The 16,550-nt window shown below is 50.5% G+C and overlaps 1 protein-coding gene across 2 annotated transcripts in view; it reads right to left on the reverse strand.

Annotated features, from left to right (window-relative positions):
• Positions 1-16,550, reverse strand: part of Mlxipl (MLX interacting protein like) — a 32,344-nt gene that overhangs the window by 9,856 nt on the left and 5,938 nt on the right. For both annotated transcript variants that reach the window (XM_075977001.1, XM_075977010.1), the window contains exons 2-7: positions 14,823-14,929; positions 5,978-6,060; positions 5,752-5,841; positions 5,478-5,522; positions 3,863-4,064; positions 3,700-3,780 (exon numbers count right to left, since the gene is read on the reverse strand). In XM_075977001.1, the coding sequence (XP_075833116.1) occupies positions 3,700-3,780; positions 3,863-4,064; positions 5,478-5,522; positions 5,752-5,841; positions 5,978-6,060; positions 14,823-14,929 (608 nt within the window). The remainder of the gene's footprint in view (positions 1-3,699; positions 3,781-3,862; positions 4,065-5,477; positions 5,523-5,751; positions 5,842-5,977; positions 6,061-14,822; positions 14,930-16,550) is intronic.

Here is a 16,550-nt window from a genome sequence, read left to right on the forward strand (position 1 = left end):
CGCCTGCCATGCCCACATCTCTCCCAGTATCAGAAGGGGTTTTATATTGCCCTGTGCCCCCACTTTTTACAAAGGGATCTATGGAGGGACCAGAAAGTGGTCACCAGAATTCCACCCCATCCCCTAAGAGCCACGCGACGTCCAAGATTAGAGCATTGTCCGGTGGCAAACACATCATGCCAAAATAGCCACCTTCCCCTTGTTCACACCTGTTCCAGGCGGCCTCCAGAGAGCTTCCCATCAAGCCCCAGTTCTTTCCGGGCCTGGTCCCCACACTAACCAACCACTCTCTGTCTCTGCACCTGCCCTTCCCCAGCCACCCCCCCCCCCCCGCCTCTGTAGAATTTTGCACCTTCAACGGGGACAGAATGGAAACCCTGGTGGCTCGAGGCTCTCCCTGAGCAGGGCCAGCTCCAGAGGGTCACTGTAGCCACCTGCTCTGGGAGAGCCATGCTCGCCCCCAAACATTGTCCACCTGGCATTGACTGAAAAGTTACTGCAAATTCCAACCCCTCTGCATTTTGCCCAGATGCTGGGTGGGCAGAGCTGAGCTCCTACCTGTGGTAGGGGTCTGTGGGACAAGATGGAGCTGCTGTCCTTGGGGGCAGGTCGGCTTCCAGGGCACTGCCATCAACACTTCTGCCCCTGGCAGACCCCACCCTCCCAGGACTAAGGCAGGGGGTGGGGGTAGGGGTGGTTCCTCATTCCCGAGTACCCGTGTGATTGGCCTCACCTCTTGAATGACAGGCCCAGGACCCTGTAAGGAAGGAGCTTGGAAGGGGACTTGTCACTGAATGAAGTTTCTCTCTGAGACTCTGCTCTTCAGCTCAGCCCTGTTATTTCCCTGACCCCCAGCTGACCCCCCAGCATGACTTTGAAGGCTCCAAAATGCACGCTGTGAGGAGCAGTGAGCTGGAAATACAGGCAGGCCCGGGCAATGGTGGCACACGGCACCAGCAACAAGGAGGCAGAGGTAGGAGGATATATCTCTTGAGTTCGAGGCTAGCCTGATCTACAGAACGAGTTCTAGGACATCCAAGACGACACAGAGAAACCCTGTCTTGAAAAACAAACAAACAAACCAAACAACAATAAAAAAGAAAGAAATACAATCAGCAAAGAAAAAAATACAGTACTGTTGGGAAGGAAGACCCCATTGGAAACAGGGAGCAAGCTGTACCAGGCCTTGTGACTCACACTGGGAATCCAGGCACTCAGGAGTCTGAGACAGAAGGGTCATGGGTTCAAGGCCATCCTGGGCTACTGGGCTACATAGTAAAATTCTTTTTTTTTTTTTTTTTTTTGGTTTTTCGAGACAGGGTTTCTCTGTGGCTTTGGAGCCTGTCCTGGAACTAGCTCTTGTAGACCAGGTTGGTCTCGGACTCACAGAGATCCGCCTGCCTCTGCCTCCCAAGTGCTGGGATTAAAGGCCTGCGCCACCACCGCCGGCCATAGTAAAATTCTATCTCAAGTAAGTGGGGTATGGGAGATGGAGAGAGAGGAGAAGAAGGAGAGGGCATACACTGTGGGCATGGTGATAAATACACACTCTAGTCTTCTAATGCGAGAGACAGAAGGATCAGAGTTCAGAGCAGCCTTGGCATCAGCAAGTTTGAGGCCAGCCTGAACTGCATAAGACCTGTGACCTAGTTAACTTTATCTGTCAACTTGATTGTTTACTAAAGTAACCTGAGAAGGGACCATAACCGAGGGATTGCTTAGATCAGGCTGTCTTGATTGTTAATTGACACAGGAGGTATCAAAATGTGTTGGTTCATTTTATGTCTACTCGAGGGAGCCTCAACTGAGAAAATGCTTCCTTAAGATCAGGCTGTAGGCAAGCCTGTAGGGCATTTTCTTAATTCGTGGTTGATAAGGGAGGGCCCAGGCCATTGTGGCTGGAGTCTCCCCTGGGCAGGGGACCAAACTTTCTGTGAGAAAACAGGCTGAGCAAGTCATGAAGAACCAACAATAGGCAGCAACCTCTTCATGGCCTCTGCATCAGCTCCTGCCTCCAGGTTCCTGTCCTGACTTCCTTCAGCAATGGACTATGATGCTGAAGTTTAGCCAGATAAACTCCCCTCCCCCCACAAAGCTGCAGTTGGTCATGGTGTTTCATGATAGCAACAGTCATCCCAACGAGGACCCTGGCAGCATACCTTGTTCCTCCATGGTTCCTGCTTGAGTTCCTGCCCTGACCTCCCTCAGGGATGGACTTCCCAGAAGGGAAGATAAACCCTTTCCTTCCCTAAGCTGCTTTTTGACAAAGTATCTGTTACAACAACAGAAAGAAAACTAGGGTGGACATTTGAATGAAATGGCCCCAGTAGGCTCATAGGGAGTGGCATTATTGGAGGTTGGCCTTGTTGGAGTAGGTCGGGTCTTGTGGGAGGAAGTGTATCACCGGGTGCGTGTGGGCTTTGGGGTTTCAGAAGTTTAAGCCAGGTCCAGTGTCACTGTCTCTTCCTACTGCCTGCAGATCCAGATGTAGAATTCTCAGTTACTGCTCCAGCACCATGTCTGCCTACATGCCGCCATGTCCATCATGATGACAATGGACTAAACCTCTGAACTGTAAGCCAGCCTTATTAAATGCTTTCCTTTATAAGAGCTGCCATAGCCATGGTGTCTCTTCACGACAATAAAACCCTAAGACACCTGTCTGTTTTTCAAAAGAAAAACCAGAGACAGGAGAGAGGAAGAAAGACGTTTAGTCCTCATGGGCTCATACTGACATGGATAGGATCTCTAGAAACACATCAGTAACTCAGTAGCCTGGGAAAAGAGAGGACCACTGTCTAAAATGCTTTAAGAGATGTACTTTTATTTATTGTATATACAGTGTTCTGTCTGTGAGTTATCCCTGCAGGCCTGAAGAGGGCACCAGACCTCATTACAGATGTTTGTGAGCCACTATGTGGTTGCTGGCAATTGAACCTGGTCCTCTGGAAGAACAGCCAGTGCTCTCTCTTAACTGCTGAGCCAATTCTCCAGCCCCACTTTAAGAGATTTGATGCTTCTAAGCCAGATGTAGTGGCACATGCTTTTGCTTCCTTCCAGCACTCAGTAGGCAAAGGTGGGCAAATCTCTATGAGTTTAAGGCCTTCTCTACATAGTGAGTTCCAGAAAAGCCAGGGCTACACTGAGAAACCCCTTCTCAAGAAAAAAAAAAAGACTCAGAGAGATTTGACGCTTGGAATTCTCTTGTCAGTCACAGTGGCTTATGAAGTGCTTAAAATTAAACCGAAGGACTCTCCCATGCTAGACCATAAAGGATCTGTAGTAGAGCCCCTGCCTAGAATCCCCCAGTGAGGGGCTGGGGTGTGGCTCAGTGGTAGAGCCCCTGCCTAGAATCCCCCAGTGAGGGGCTGGGGTGTGGCTCAGTGGTAGAGCCCCTGCCTAGAATCCCCCAGTGAGGGGCTGGGGTGTGGCTCAGTGGTAGAGCCCCTGCCTAGAATCCCCCAGTGAGGGGCTAGGTGTGGCTCAGTGGTAGAGCACCAGCCTAGTAGGCATAAGCTCTTGGGAACACTACATATGTATAAACACACACATAAGCACACATGCACATACACATACACATGATTACAACACCATTTATCCTCCCACTACACAAAGCCTTATAGTCTCCCAGGGTTTTTTTTTTTCTCTTAGACTAACCCTTTCGGTTTGTCCTTACTCCTGATGAAGGACCTGTCCCACCTGATATCTCCATGAAGTCATCCAGGCTGGGCTGCAGTGGCGTCAGGTCTGGCTGGATCATGTCAGCATTGCCAACGTAAGCTGAAGGGAAGATGGTGAGGTTGGAAGCGGCAGGCAGGGGAGACGGCTCAGCCCCTCTCCCCCTTCCTTTTTCTCTCCTCACCATCTTCTGAGGGCAGCTGCAGGGACGAGGGGCTGGGCTGTGTCATGGTGAAGAGTGTGTCGGATATATCGGACAAGAAGCAGTCGAGGTCCAGAAGCTGTCGAGCCCCGGGCTCCTCCTCGGAGCCTCCAAGCAGCACGGGCACCACGCTGGAGAAGAGCTGTTCGCACCATCGCTCTGGTGGCGGCCACCCACCTTCCACCTGGCAGGACACAGAGGTCACTGCCCTGCTCCTCCATGTTATCCCTGCCTGAGGATGAGGTGATTCCCCACCCTGGAGGGAAAGCCCTAAAAGACAGCACCTTGGAGGGCCTGGCTTACTGGCTGAAAGGTCAAGGTCATCCTATTGGCCCCTAACAACTCTAGGAAGCAGACCAGGATGGCCAGCCAAAAGTCCGTCCTGCTCTCTCGGCTGTAGTTTGGCTATTTTAGCCGCAGGCGGGCAGTCGAGGCACAGCTTTAATCCTAGCACTTGGGAGGCAGAGACAGGAGGATTTCTGTGAGCTCAAGAACAGCCTGGTCTACAGAGCGAGTTCCAGGACAGCCAAGGCTATTATACAAAAAATCCTTGTCTTGAAAAGCAAATAAAAAAAGACAGAGTCTCACTAGATAGCCCTAGTTGGCCTGGAGCTCATGATGTAACCCAGGCTGCGAACCCACAGAGACCCAACAGCCTCAGCCTCCCGAGCGCTGGTATTAAAAGCAAGCACTGTCACATCGTGCTGGCTTTAATTTTTGGAGGCAGGGTGTCATGTAGCCCAGGCTAGCCCGGACCCTCTGTGTAACAGAGGATAGCCTTAAACTCCCTACCTTACTGCCTCTACCTCCTTAGCGGCAGCACTGTTGGTATGCACCCACAAGCCAAGTTTCAGTTTTTTTTTTAATTTTCCTTCTTTATTTTCTCTTTGGGTACTGGTTATTTTTTTAAATATTTATTTATTATGTATACAATATTCTGTCTGTATGCCTGCAGGCCAGAAGAGGGCACCAGACCCCTTTACAGATGGTTGTGAGCCACCATGTGGCTGCCGGGAATTGAACTCAGGACCTTTGGAAGAGCAGGCAATGCTCTTAACCTCTGAGCCATCTCTCCAGCCCGTTTCAGTTGTTTTTATTTTTGTTCTTGAAGACAGCCTCCAAGCTAGCTTCAGAGCTCCTGAACTGACCTTCAGGCAACCCTCCTGCCTCTGCCTTGGCCTGGCTTTCCGTCTTCTGGTTTCTTCTGTCTGAAACTTCCATCCTGTGGATGCCTTTCCCTTAGGCCTCCCACCATCTGCTCGCTTTTCTTTTCTTTCTTTTTTTTTTTTTTTTGTTTGTTTTGTTTGCTTTTCTTAAGGAGTCCTCACTCTGCAGCCTACACTGGCGCTGGACTCATAATCTAACTCAGGCTGGCCTGGAACTCACTACAATCCTCCTGTCTCACAACAGATCTTCCTAAGAAGAGAAAGTTGAAGTCATCACCCGCACCATCGTGGAAGCCACGCCCATTCCTCTCACACCCAGTTTCCTCTCCCATTTTCTGTTCTAGTCAGCCAGGCAGCCATTTTCGATTTTCCAGTTTCCAACTTCCCAGATGCACTTCCTTGATGCCCAGCTAGACTTACTGAACACTCACCTGCTTGGGAGCCAGAAGATCCCCTTCCCTGCTGGACTTACGGAGCTGCGGGGAAACAAAATTGGACCCTGAATCCCTTTTCCCCACTGAGCCATGCCCCTTCCACCCCCCCCCCAGGACCCGCCCCTTTCCACAACCGGGGAGAGAAACTGGCCCTGGGGAGACCCTGTGGCTATCATGCTGAGACTTAAAGGGGTGGTTCGAGGATATAGGTTAGGGTGGGACCGTGGGATCCCCTCCAAGGGGACGCTCTGCCCCTGCCAGTCCCACTGACCCGCTTCTTGTAGTAGATTCTCCACTTGTGGTATTCGCGCATCACCACCTCGATGCGCCGCTTCCAGTAATTCCCCTCCAGGACGACAGCCTGGGGGGAGGGCAGATGTCAGGGCTCAGGGTGATGCCCTAAGTGGTCGGTCCTCCCATATCCCATATCACACCCAACCGCAAGAGGGAACCTCAGGGTGGATAACCAGAGGGATGGGCAGTCCATCAACAGCTACCTCAGGTTTCCGGTGCTCATCTGCTTCAGACCCCTGCAGAGGGGTCACAAAGCCACACACTGGGCTCTTCCTCCGCTGCACATCTGAGGGAAGAGGGTCAGGTCAGAGGCACCCAGACCTCTCATCCTCCACCCTAGGAGACTGGAAGTCGAGTGACACACTTTATAATCCTGCCTGACCCTTTTCTCTTTGCTTTTCTTTTAAGACATTGGTCCTTCGCTGGTCCCAAACTCATTAGGTAGCTAGGGAAGGCCTTGAACTCTTGATCCTTCTGCCTCAGCCTCCCAAGTGTCCCACCATGCCAATTCTATGCAATGCTGGCGAGGAAACCCAGGGCTTCCTGTGTTCTAGACAAGTTCACGACCTATGAAGCCAACTCTCCTCCCTCCCTCCGACTTTCCCATTCTCTCTCTCTCTGCACAAGCTCTACTACTGAATCATGCCCCCACCTCACAAATATCTGTAACTCCAGTTCCAGGGGATATGGTGACCTCACACAGACATACATGCACGTAAAACACCAATACATCTAAAAATAAACCTTAAAGATAAAAAGATTTATTATTAAGATTATGCTGTCTTCATGTACATCTGCACAGTGGATCCCACTACCAATGACTGTGTATATAGATGCCACGGAGATGCTGGGAATTGAACTCAGGACCTCTAGGAATTGCAGCCAGCACTCTTAACCACTGAACCATCTCTCTAGACTGCCCTCAATCTCTTAATCCGCCTGTTTCAGCTCCAGGTTCTTTTCTACCCCCCCCCTCCAGTCTTTCTGCCTTTCGTTACTCTAATAAATGAACATCTATTCTTGCTCCAAATTTTGCAGCTGTCACAGGTACTCACACCTCACCTCGCACACCTTTTCAGTCTGGAAACTCAGTATCTTCCCAGAAGGCCCAGCTCCATCCTTCTCGCCCCCAGGCATAGCCCCCACTTCCTCCATAAGCCCCAGGAGCTTTCTCCCTGAATTTTCTTCCTATTGACATTCCAGAACTGCAAAGAAGGGGCTGGAGAGATGGCTCAGAGGTTAAGAGTGCTGGCTACTCTTCCAGAGATCCTGAGGTCAGTTCCCAGCAACCACATGGTGGCTCACAGCCATCTATAATGAGATCTGGTGCCCTCTTCTGGCATGCAAGCACACATGGAAGGAATGTTGTATACATAATAAATAAATAAATAAATCTTAAAAAAAATAAAAAACCAAAACTGCAAAGATTCCTTAGCAGTTTCTGGCTTTCCGACAATCCACAGAACAGCCATGCCAACTCAGCAGGATCCCTGACAGTTCATCCCCGGCCCCTCCTCTCCATCCTTTCTCACACACCCCGTAGTCTGAGTCATTCTATGCATGGACCTCCCAGACTCCAGCCTCACACTCATCATTTCTGCTGGTATGGGTCTAAAACACTCCATAGCGCCCTACAGCCTCCAGACTCAGATTGGAGGTTTCCAAACGCCCCCTGATCTGGCGGCCCCAGCTTCCTGTCTCTGTCATGTATCCCAGCCATAGGCTACTGCCTCTTTTATTTGTTTGGTTTATGTGGTGGTTTGAAAGAAAATGGGCCCCATAGGGAGTGGCAGTATTGGAAGAGGTGTGGCTTTGTTGGAGCGGGTGTGGCCTTACAGGAGGAAGTGTGTCACTGTGGAGGGTGGACTTTGAGGTCTCCTCTGCTCAAGCTATGCTTAGTGTAGCACACAGTTGCTACCTGCAGATGTGGATGTAGAAACTCTCAGCTCCATCTCCAGCACCATGTCTGCCTGCATGCCACCATGCCACCTGACATGACCATAATAGACTAAACATCTGGAACTGTAAGCCAGCCCCAATTAAATTATTTCCTTTATAAGAGTTGCCATGGTCATGGTGTTTCTTCACAACAATAAAAACCCTAAGATAGTTGTGAAAAACTATCTTACATAGCTCAGGATTGCCTTACACTTGTGATCCTCCTGCCTTAGCTTCTTGAGTGCCAATTACCGACATGAGCCATGCCACCAGGCTCCTCTCTAGTCTTATTCTACAGGGAACATATTCCTCCAGGTCTTCCTGTGATTTCTTCCCATGCTACACATTGACAGTTATTTTTTTTCAGGGTCTATTGATTCAGCAGACCTTCATCACAGACAGTGCTGCGATGGCATGTGGCTCAGTGGTAGAGCCCCTGCCTAGAATCCCCCAGTGAGGGACTGGGGGTGTGGCTCAGTGGTAGAGCCCCTGCCTAGAATCCCCCAGTGAGGGGCTGGGGTGTGGCTCAGTGGTAGAGTACCTGCCTAGAATCCCCCAGTGAGGGGCTGGGGTGTGGCTCTGTAGTAGAGCACCTGCCTAGAATCCCCCAGTGAGGGGCTGGGGTGTGGCTCAGTGGTAGAGTACCTGCCTAGAATCCCCCAGTGAGGGGCTGGGGGTGTGGCTCAGTGGTAGAGCCCCTGCCTAGAATGCCCCAGGGAAGGACTGGAAATGTGGCTCAGTGGTATTTAGTGTTTGACTAGTAGTGTATGTGAGGCCCTGGGTTCCAGCCCCAGTATCACAAAGAGCAACAAGGAGGGAAGGAGAGAGGAAGAGAGAGAACCTAGAAACTCCAAACCAGTGAGTTGGCACATGCCTGCTTCCAGCACTTGGAAAATGGAACCAGAAGAATCAAAATGTCAAGATTATTCTTTGTGAGTCTGAGTTCAAATTAGCTTGGACTACGAGAGATCCAACCAAAAAGGAGGAAGAAGAGAAGACAACGGGATGGACCCGCGGGTGTGTAGATTACCAGGGTCCTAGAACAAGGAAGTCTTCCAGAGTATCTCCCTCTTGGCTTCCCAGATGAGGACGTGAACACCGGGAAAGATTATCTAGGAACGGCTGGACCCTGCCTGTCTCCTCCCCCGCTCAGGGACCCTGTGTTCTGTACACGGGGCTGTGTCGGGTTTCATTTAACACCAATCATATCCTCCATGCCGTTGCTCTACCACTGCACCTCGTCCCAAGCCCCTCACTTCGGGGATTCTGTGTTTTTTCCTTCATTTACCAACCCTTTGTACCTTTGCGGGGGGGGGGGGGGCAATGCCGGGATGAGAGGCTCAGGGATAAGTCAGAGGTGCTCACAGCAGCACAGATAAGGAAAGCAAATAAACCTGGGATAGATAAGGTAAACTGGAAAGTCCCTCCTGTCCAGGGAGAGGTGCAACGTGCCCTGGCAGCGCTGAGAAACCAAGAGGCTTTGGGAAACGGAAGGAAGTGCAGCCAAGATGAAGCGAGGGACCTGCGGAGGAACTGTAGCGCCCCCTGATGGGCGAGATGAGAATGGCACTTTCTACAGGGATGGAAGCCAAGCTTCCTCCACAAGCCTTTGTCCTTTTGTCCCCCACTAGGGATTGAATTTAGAGCCTCTACCGCTGAGATACATCCACAACTTTGCTACTATTATGATGTTTTAGATTTTTGTTTTGTTTCGTTTTTCAAGACAGGGTTTCTCTTTGTAACAATCTTGGCTGTCCTGGAACTAGCTCTTGTAGACCAGGCTGGCCTGGAACTCACAGAGATCCATCTGCCCCTGCCTCCCAAGTGCTGGGACTAAAGGTGTGTGCCACCACTGCTCGGCTCAATGTTTTAGATTCTTATTACATTTCTTTATTTTGTGTGCTAAGGAGGCACACGTATAGAAGTCAGAAAAGGACTTTCTGGGGTTGGTTCTCTCCTTCTATCTTCATATGGGTCCAGGGAACCCAATTCAGATCATCAGCCTCAGTGGGGAAAACACCTTTATCCACCAAGTCATTTAGCCTGCCCTCTTTTATATAGTTTTGTTTTGTTTTTATACAGTCGTCCTGTGCGGTTCAGATGGAATTTAACTGGTCATCATCCTGCCTCAGCCTCTAGAGTAACTGAAATTACAGGCCTACATCATCACAGCCACCTTTTAAGGAACTTAAAAATCTTTTAAAGGTTTATCTATTTTATTTTGCATGTATAAATGTCTCCCGTGTGTGTGTGTGTGTGTTTGTGTGTGTGTGTGTGTGTGTGCATGTGCACCTGGCTCCTGTGGAGGTCAGAGTGTTTCCCTTGTGTGTGTGTGTGTGTGTGTGTGTTTGTGTGTGTGCATGTGCACCTGGCTCCTGTGGAGGTCAGAGTGTTTCCCTTGTGTGTGTGTGTGTGTTTGTGTGTGTGTGTGTGTGTGTGCATGTGCACCTGGCTCCTGTGGAGGTCAGAGTGTTTCCCTTGTGTGTGTGTGTGCGTGTGCACCTGGCTCCTGTGGAGGTCAGAGTGTTTCCCTTGTGTGTGTGTGTGTGTGTGTTTGTGTGTGTGTGTGTGTGCATGTGCACCTGGCTCCTGTGGAGGTCAGAGTGTTTCCCTTGTGTGTGTGTGTGTGTGTGTGTTTGTGTGTGTGTGTGTGCATGTGCACCTGGCTCCTGTGGAGGTCAGAGTGTTTCCCTTGTGTGTGTGTGTGCATGTGCACCTGGCACCTGTGGAGGTCAGAGTGTGGTTCCTGTGGAGGTCAGAGTTTTTCCCGTGTGTGTGTGTGTGTGTGTGTGTGTGTTTGTGTGTGTGTGTGTGTGTGCATGTGCACCTGGCTCCTGTGGAGGTCAGAGTGTTTCCCTTGTGTGTGTGTGTGTGTGTGTGTTTGTGTGTGTGTGTGTGCATGTGCACCTGGCTCCTGTGGAGGTCAGAGTGTTTCCCTTGTGTGTGTGTGTGCATGTGCACCTGGCTCCTGTGGAGGTCAGAGTGTGGTTCCTGTGGAGGTCAGAGTTTTTCCCGTGTGTGTGTGTGTGTGTGTTTGTGTGTGTGTGTGTGCATGTGCACCTGGCTCCTGTGGAGGTCAGAGTGTTTCCCTTGTGTGTGTGTGTGTGTTTGTGTGTGTGTGTGTGTGTGCATGTGCACCTGGCTCCTGTGGAGGTCAGAGTGTTTCCCTTGTGTGTGTGTGTGTTTGTGTGTGTGTGTGTGCATGTGTACCTGGCTCCTGTGGAGGTCAGAGTGTTTCCCTTGTGTGTGTGTGTGCATGTGCACCTGGCTCCTGTGGAGGTCAGAGTGTTTCCCTTGTGTGTGTGTGTGCATGTGCACCTGGCTCCTGTGGAGGTCAGAGTGTTTCCCTTGTGTGTGTGCGTGTGTTTGTGTGTGTGTGTGTGTGCATGTGCACCTGGCTCCTGTGGAGGTCAGAGTGTTTCCCTTGTGTGTGTGTGTGTGTGTGTGTGTGTGTTTGTGTGTGTGTGTTTGTGTGTGTGTGTGTGTGTGCATGTGCACCTGGCTCCTGTGGAGGTCAGAGTGTTTCCCTTGTGTGTGTGTGTGCATGTGCACCTGGCTCCTGTGGAGGTCAGAGTGTTTCCCTTGTGTGTGTGTGTGCATGTGCACCTGGCTCCTGTGGAGGTCAGAGTGTTTCCCTTGTGTGTGTGTGTGCGTGTGCACCTGGCACCTGTGGAGGTCAGAGTGTGGTTCCTGTGGAGGTCAGAGTTTTTCCCGTGTGTGTGTGTGTGTGTGTGTGTGTGTGTGTGTGTGCGCGCGCGCACTTGGCTCCTGTGGAGGTCAGAGTGTTTCCCTTGTATGTGTGCATGTGTGCCTGGTTCCTGTGGAGGGCAGAAGAGGGCATCAGATCCTCTGAAACTGGAGTTGTAGATGGTTGGGAGTCACTGTGTGGGTACTAGAAACCCAACCAAGTCCTTTACAAAAGCAGCAAGTTCTCTTAACCACTAATCCATCTCTTCAGCCCCCAGAACCTTAAGAGGGGGCAAAGCCAAGCCCACCTGGCTTTCCAGCTCCTTAATTTTTCAAATTTATTTATTGATTGTAATGTTGAATATTGAACCTAGGGGCCTCTTGCATACTTGGCAAGTGTGATACTGCTAAACCCTGCCAACCACACACTCCAGCCCCTCTCTGGGGATTCTAAGCAGGGGATCTACCACTGAGCCACAGCCCACAACCCTTCATTGGGGAATTCTAGGCAGGTGCTCTACCACTGAGCCATACCCAACCATAATAAGATGTCATGCTCTCTTCTGGCCTGCAGGCTCACAAGCAGGCAGAACCCTGTAGGCATAATAAACAAACAAACAAACAAATAAATAAATAAATAAAAGAGGAGCCGGAAGAAGAGAAGAGAGAAAGGAAAGAAAACAGGTGTGGTGGTACTTCTCCGTTCTGCCAGCACTCAGGAGGCAGAGAAAGGAAGAAGCTCAGGAGTTCAAGGTCACCTTTGGTCACACATTGAATTCAAGTCTAACCCTGGGTACGGAGACCCTGCCTTTTTGTTTGTTGTTTCTTTGGGACAGGGTTTGCTGTAGCTTTGGAGCCTCTCCTAGAACTCACTCTGTAGACCAGCTGGCCTCAAACTCTCAGAGATCTGCCTGACTCTGCCTCCCGCTGGGTTTAAAGGTGTGCGCCACCACCGCCCAGCTAAGCCTCATCTACTTTGTTTGTGGCAATGAGATAGAATAACAGCTAAGGTAGGACCTTTGCCTGTATACACATGTGCACCTGCATAGACACACAGAAAGAAATAGAGGGAGGGGGAAGGAAGGGAGCAAAGGAAAAGATGAATTATCTTCTGTGGCGCCAACAGCGCACTTGTGCCCATTTAGTTTTAGCATGAAAAGAGAACATCAAGGTGGGGAGACTCCTCCCTCCCCCACCCTGGCTTTACAGCTTCCAAATTCACCCAGAGCCCATCAGATAACTTCTCAGTGACACGACAAAGAGCAAAAAGCTTGTAGTTCCCTGCGCATCACTGGGGGCATCTAGGCAAGTGCTCTCCTGCTGAGCCACACCCCCCAGTCCTTCACTTGGGCGTTCCCTAGTGGAGGATGCTATACAACTGAGAAGGGGGGGGTCTGAAAACTCTCCCCGGGAATGTGTCCTGATGCCCCCACATCTGTTTCAGATAGGATTTTACTAGCTCAGGGTGGTTTGGACCTTGCTACACAGTGGACTGGATGAAGAAGGCCCCTCTGCTATCGACCCCCAAGTTTGATCCTGCCACATCCACTGCCACCACCCCCACTGCTCCCTCCTCTTCCTTCTTGTTTGTGACAGGGTCTCACCATGTAGGCTGGTCTGAAACTCACTATGCAGACACACTCACCGAGATCCTCCTGCCTCTGCCTCTACAGTGCATCACCATGCCTGGCTGCTTTTGGATCTTAAACAAGATAATTTATTCAAGTGTTGGGCACATGAGTCAACAGAACCCAGAGTCTCACAGTCCCCTTCTGCTTGGATGGGATCCAGCGGGCCAGCAGAGACGACTAAAGCAAATGTATTTCTCTAGGACTGTGTTCCCAGCCCAGCACAGCCTATTATTCTATTGTCTTGCCACAGAGGGGCTGTCCCCAAATACACAACTGTAACCTCCTCTGGATATATTATTCACTGAACCTCATCTTAGTGCTAGGCCCTCTTGTATCTGTCTTTAGCAGATCCGCCATCATTGGATAGACAGGGACATGGTTCAAAGAGGCTAACCTATTGACTTGCTTGAAGTCAAACAGCCAAGAAGCAGAGACAAGACACTTGTCTGAGTGACATAAGTCCTGTTCCCCCCCCCCCCCCAACGTCTGACTAATCACACCAGGTACCTACAGGATGTTCAGTGAACAGCTGGTGGTGCTGGGCAGTAGTGGTGCATGCCTTTAATTCCAGTACTTGGGAGGCAGAAGCAGGAACATCTCAGAGTTCGAGGCCAGCCTGGTCTTTGGTGGAGTTCCAGGACAGCCAGGGAGGGCTACACAGAGAAAGGCTGATCTGTGCAAGATTTTCTCCATTTACTAAGCATTGTAATCGGACCAGTGAGGTATGTAAATGCCCCCACACGTACCCTTTCTGTGTTGCTGGAAATGGAACCCAGGGACTTGAACATTATAAGTAAGTGTATTACTGTTGACCCACATCCCCAGCCCCTCACTTGTTGATGGATTCTAGGCAGACATTTTACCACTGGATGACTCCCCTAGACCCACACTGGGGGATTCTAAGCAGGGGCTCTACCAATGAGCCCTAGCCCCTCACTGGGGGATTCTAGGCAGGTGCTCTACCACTGAGCCCCAGCTCCTCACTGGGGGATTCTAGGTAGGAGCTCTACCACTGAGTCACACCCCAGCCCCTCATTGGGGGATTCTAGGCAGGTGCTCTACCACTGAGCTCTAATTCTAACTGGCTTCTTTTCCAGAGAATCTCAAGTAGTTTACTTAGGGAAGGGGCTGGTGAATATGTCAAGAGTCTTGAATTAGCATCCACTGCCGCCTCCTTCAGAGCTTTCAAAGTGCCCTCGGCTGTATCTTGTCCTTGTCTCACCTTAGAAAGTGACCTTTGGGGGGCTGGAGAGTTGGCTCAGAGGTTAAGAACGTTGCCTACTCTTCCAAAGGTCCTGAGTTCAATTCCCAGCAACCACATGGTGACTCACAACCATCTGTAATGAGATCTGGTGCCCTCTTCTGGCCTTCACGCATACACGAAGACAGAATATTGCATATATAATAAACAAATAAATAAAAAAAAAAAAGAAAGTGACCTTTGGCTGGGTGGTGGTGGCAAATGCCTTTAATCCCAGCACTTGGGAGGCAGAGGCAGGTGGATTTCTGTGAGTTTGAGCCTGGTCTACAAGAGTTAGTTCCAGGACATACTCCAAAGCTACAGAGAAACCCTGTCTGGAAAAACTAAAGAAAAAAAAAGTGCCATTTTGCACAAGTTCCTCAAGACCCTCTGAAGGCCGGAGGATGCTCAAGGGTCCTTGCACTGAGATCTCACTTTCTCTACAATGCTGACGTCGTGCACTCTGCAGGAGCTGGCTCTGGGTTCTAGGAACGGAGCCCTCTGGCTTGAAGGAACCCTTCCAACCCCAAGGGACCCATGGTGCCCACTCACACTGAATGTACCAGGCCCTCCAGATGGCATTGTTGAGGCGGATCTTATCCCGACACAGCAATTTGAGGCCTTTGAAGTTCTTCCACTTGGGAGAAACCAGCTTGCCACTATTGGAGAGGGAGAGAGGGAGATCAGAGTGTGGCAGGGAGAGAGAAGATGGAAGCATTTCAACAGCAGCCGTCTAACTATGGCTGGAATGTCCCCAGAATCCCCAAATCCTGTCTATAATATAATAGGCTTGAAACCTTACAAATAGCCATCCAGACCCCACTCTGTGTCTATTGGTTATCTCCTCCCACTTCTTACCAACTGTCTTCAGAGTAATGCTGTCCATTGGCCTCAAGGAGGAGAGCTTTCACATCAAGCGCGCGCGTGTGTGTGTGTGTGTGTGTGTGTGTGTGTGTGTGTGTGTGTGTGCAGGCCTGTGCTTGCGCACGTGTAGACGAGGAAGGAGTTTTTTTTTTTTAAGATTTGTTTTTATTTTCTGTGCAATGGTGTCTTGCCTGTACATTTGTCTGTGTGAGGGTGTCAAATTTCCTGGAACTGGAGTTTCAGACAGTTGTGAGCTGCCATGTAGGTGCTGGGAAATGAACCTGTCCCTGAAAGAGAAGGCAGTGCTCTTGCCCACTAAGCCATTGAGTGCTCTTGCCCACTAAGCCATTGCTCCAGCCCAAGAATCTCTCTCTCTCTCTCTCTCTCTCTCTCTCTCTCTCTCTCTCTCTCTCTCTCTCCCTTTCTTCCATTCTTCCTTCCTTCTTTTTTTTTTGTCCTCCTCCCTCCCCAGACAGGGTTTCTCCTCCCCAGACATGGTTTCTCTATAGCTTTTGAAGCCTGCCTTGGAACTTGCTCTGTAGACCAAGCTGGCCTCAAACTCACAGAGATCCACCTGCCTCTGCCTCCCGAGTGCTGGGATTACCACCACTGCCCAGCAGCCCAACAATTTCTATAGATAGTCCAGATTGGCCTGGAATTAGAAATTACGGTGCCTCCTGGTCAGAGACCCTAAAGATCCCACCCCTCCCCAAGGAGGACTCTAGAGGCCCCACCCCTCTCCGAGGAGGACTCTAGAGATTCCACCCCTCCCAGAGGAGGATTCTAATGGCCCCGCCCCTCCCTGAGGAGGACTCTAGAGGCCCCCCTATAAGAATCTATAGGCAGTTGGCAGCTGCTGGTAGAGGGTGAGACGGTCTCTGAAGCTGTAAAGACACTGGTAGGAAGCCCATGCTCCTACAAATAACCCTTCAGTCATGAAGCTATAGTCACCCTAAATCCTCTAGATAACAACAGGAAAAGGCGTGAGGGCCAGTTAGACAGCTCAGCAGATAAGAAGGTAAGGGTGCTTGCTGTCAAGCCTGGTGACCTGAGTCTGATCCCCATGACCTACATGGTGGAGGGCTATAGAACAGACCCCAACAAGTTGTCCTGTGACCACCACGCCAAGGCATTCACTCCCCAAGCACGCACACAATAGTTATTTAAAATTGTAAGACTTGACGCTGCACAGTGGCACACGCCTTTAATCCCAGCACTTGCGAGGCAGAGGCAGGAGGATCTCTGAGTTCAAGGCCAGCCTGGGCAACAGAGTGAGTGTCAGGACAGCCCTGGCTATACAGGGAATCCCTCCCCATAAAAGTAAGACATGAAAATAGAAGGAAACTAAGAAGAGGAAGGGTGTGAGTTGCTGTGGGTGAGGACAGGAGGGTGTAATCCAAATACATTATACACGTG

The sequence above is a fragment of the Microtus pennsylvanicus genome, chromosome 1 (assembly GCF_037038515.1).
Source record: "Microtus pennsylvanicus isolate mMicPen1 chromosome 1, mMicPen1.hap1, whole genome shotgun sequence".
NCBI classification, from domain to species: Eukaryota; Metazoa; Chordata; class Mammalia; order Rodentia; family Cricetidae; genus Microtus; species Microtus pennsylvanicus.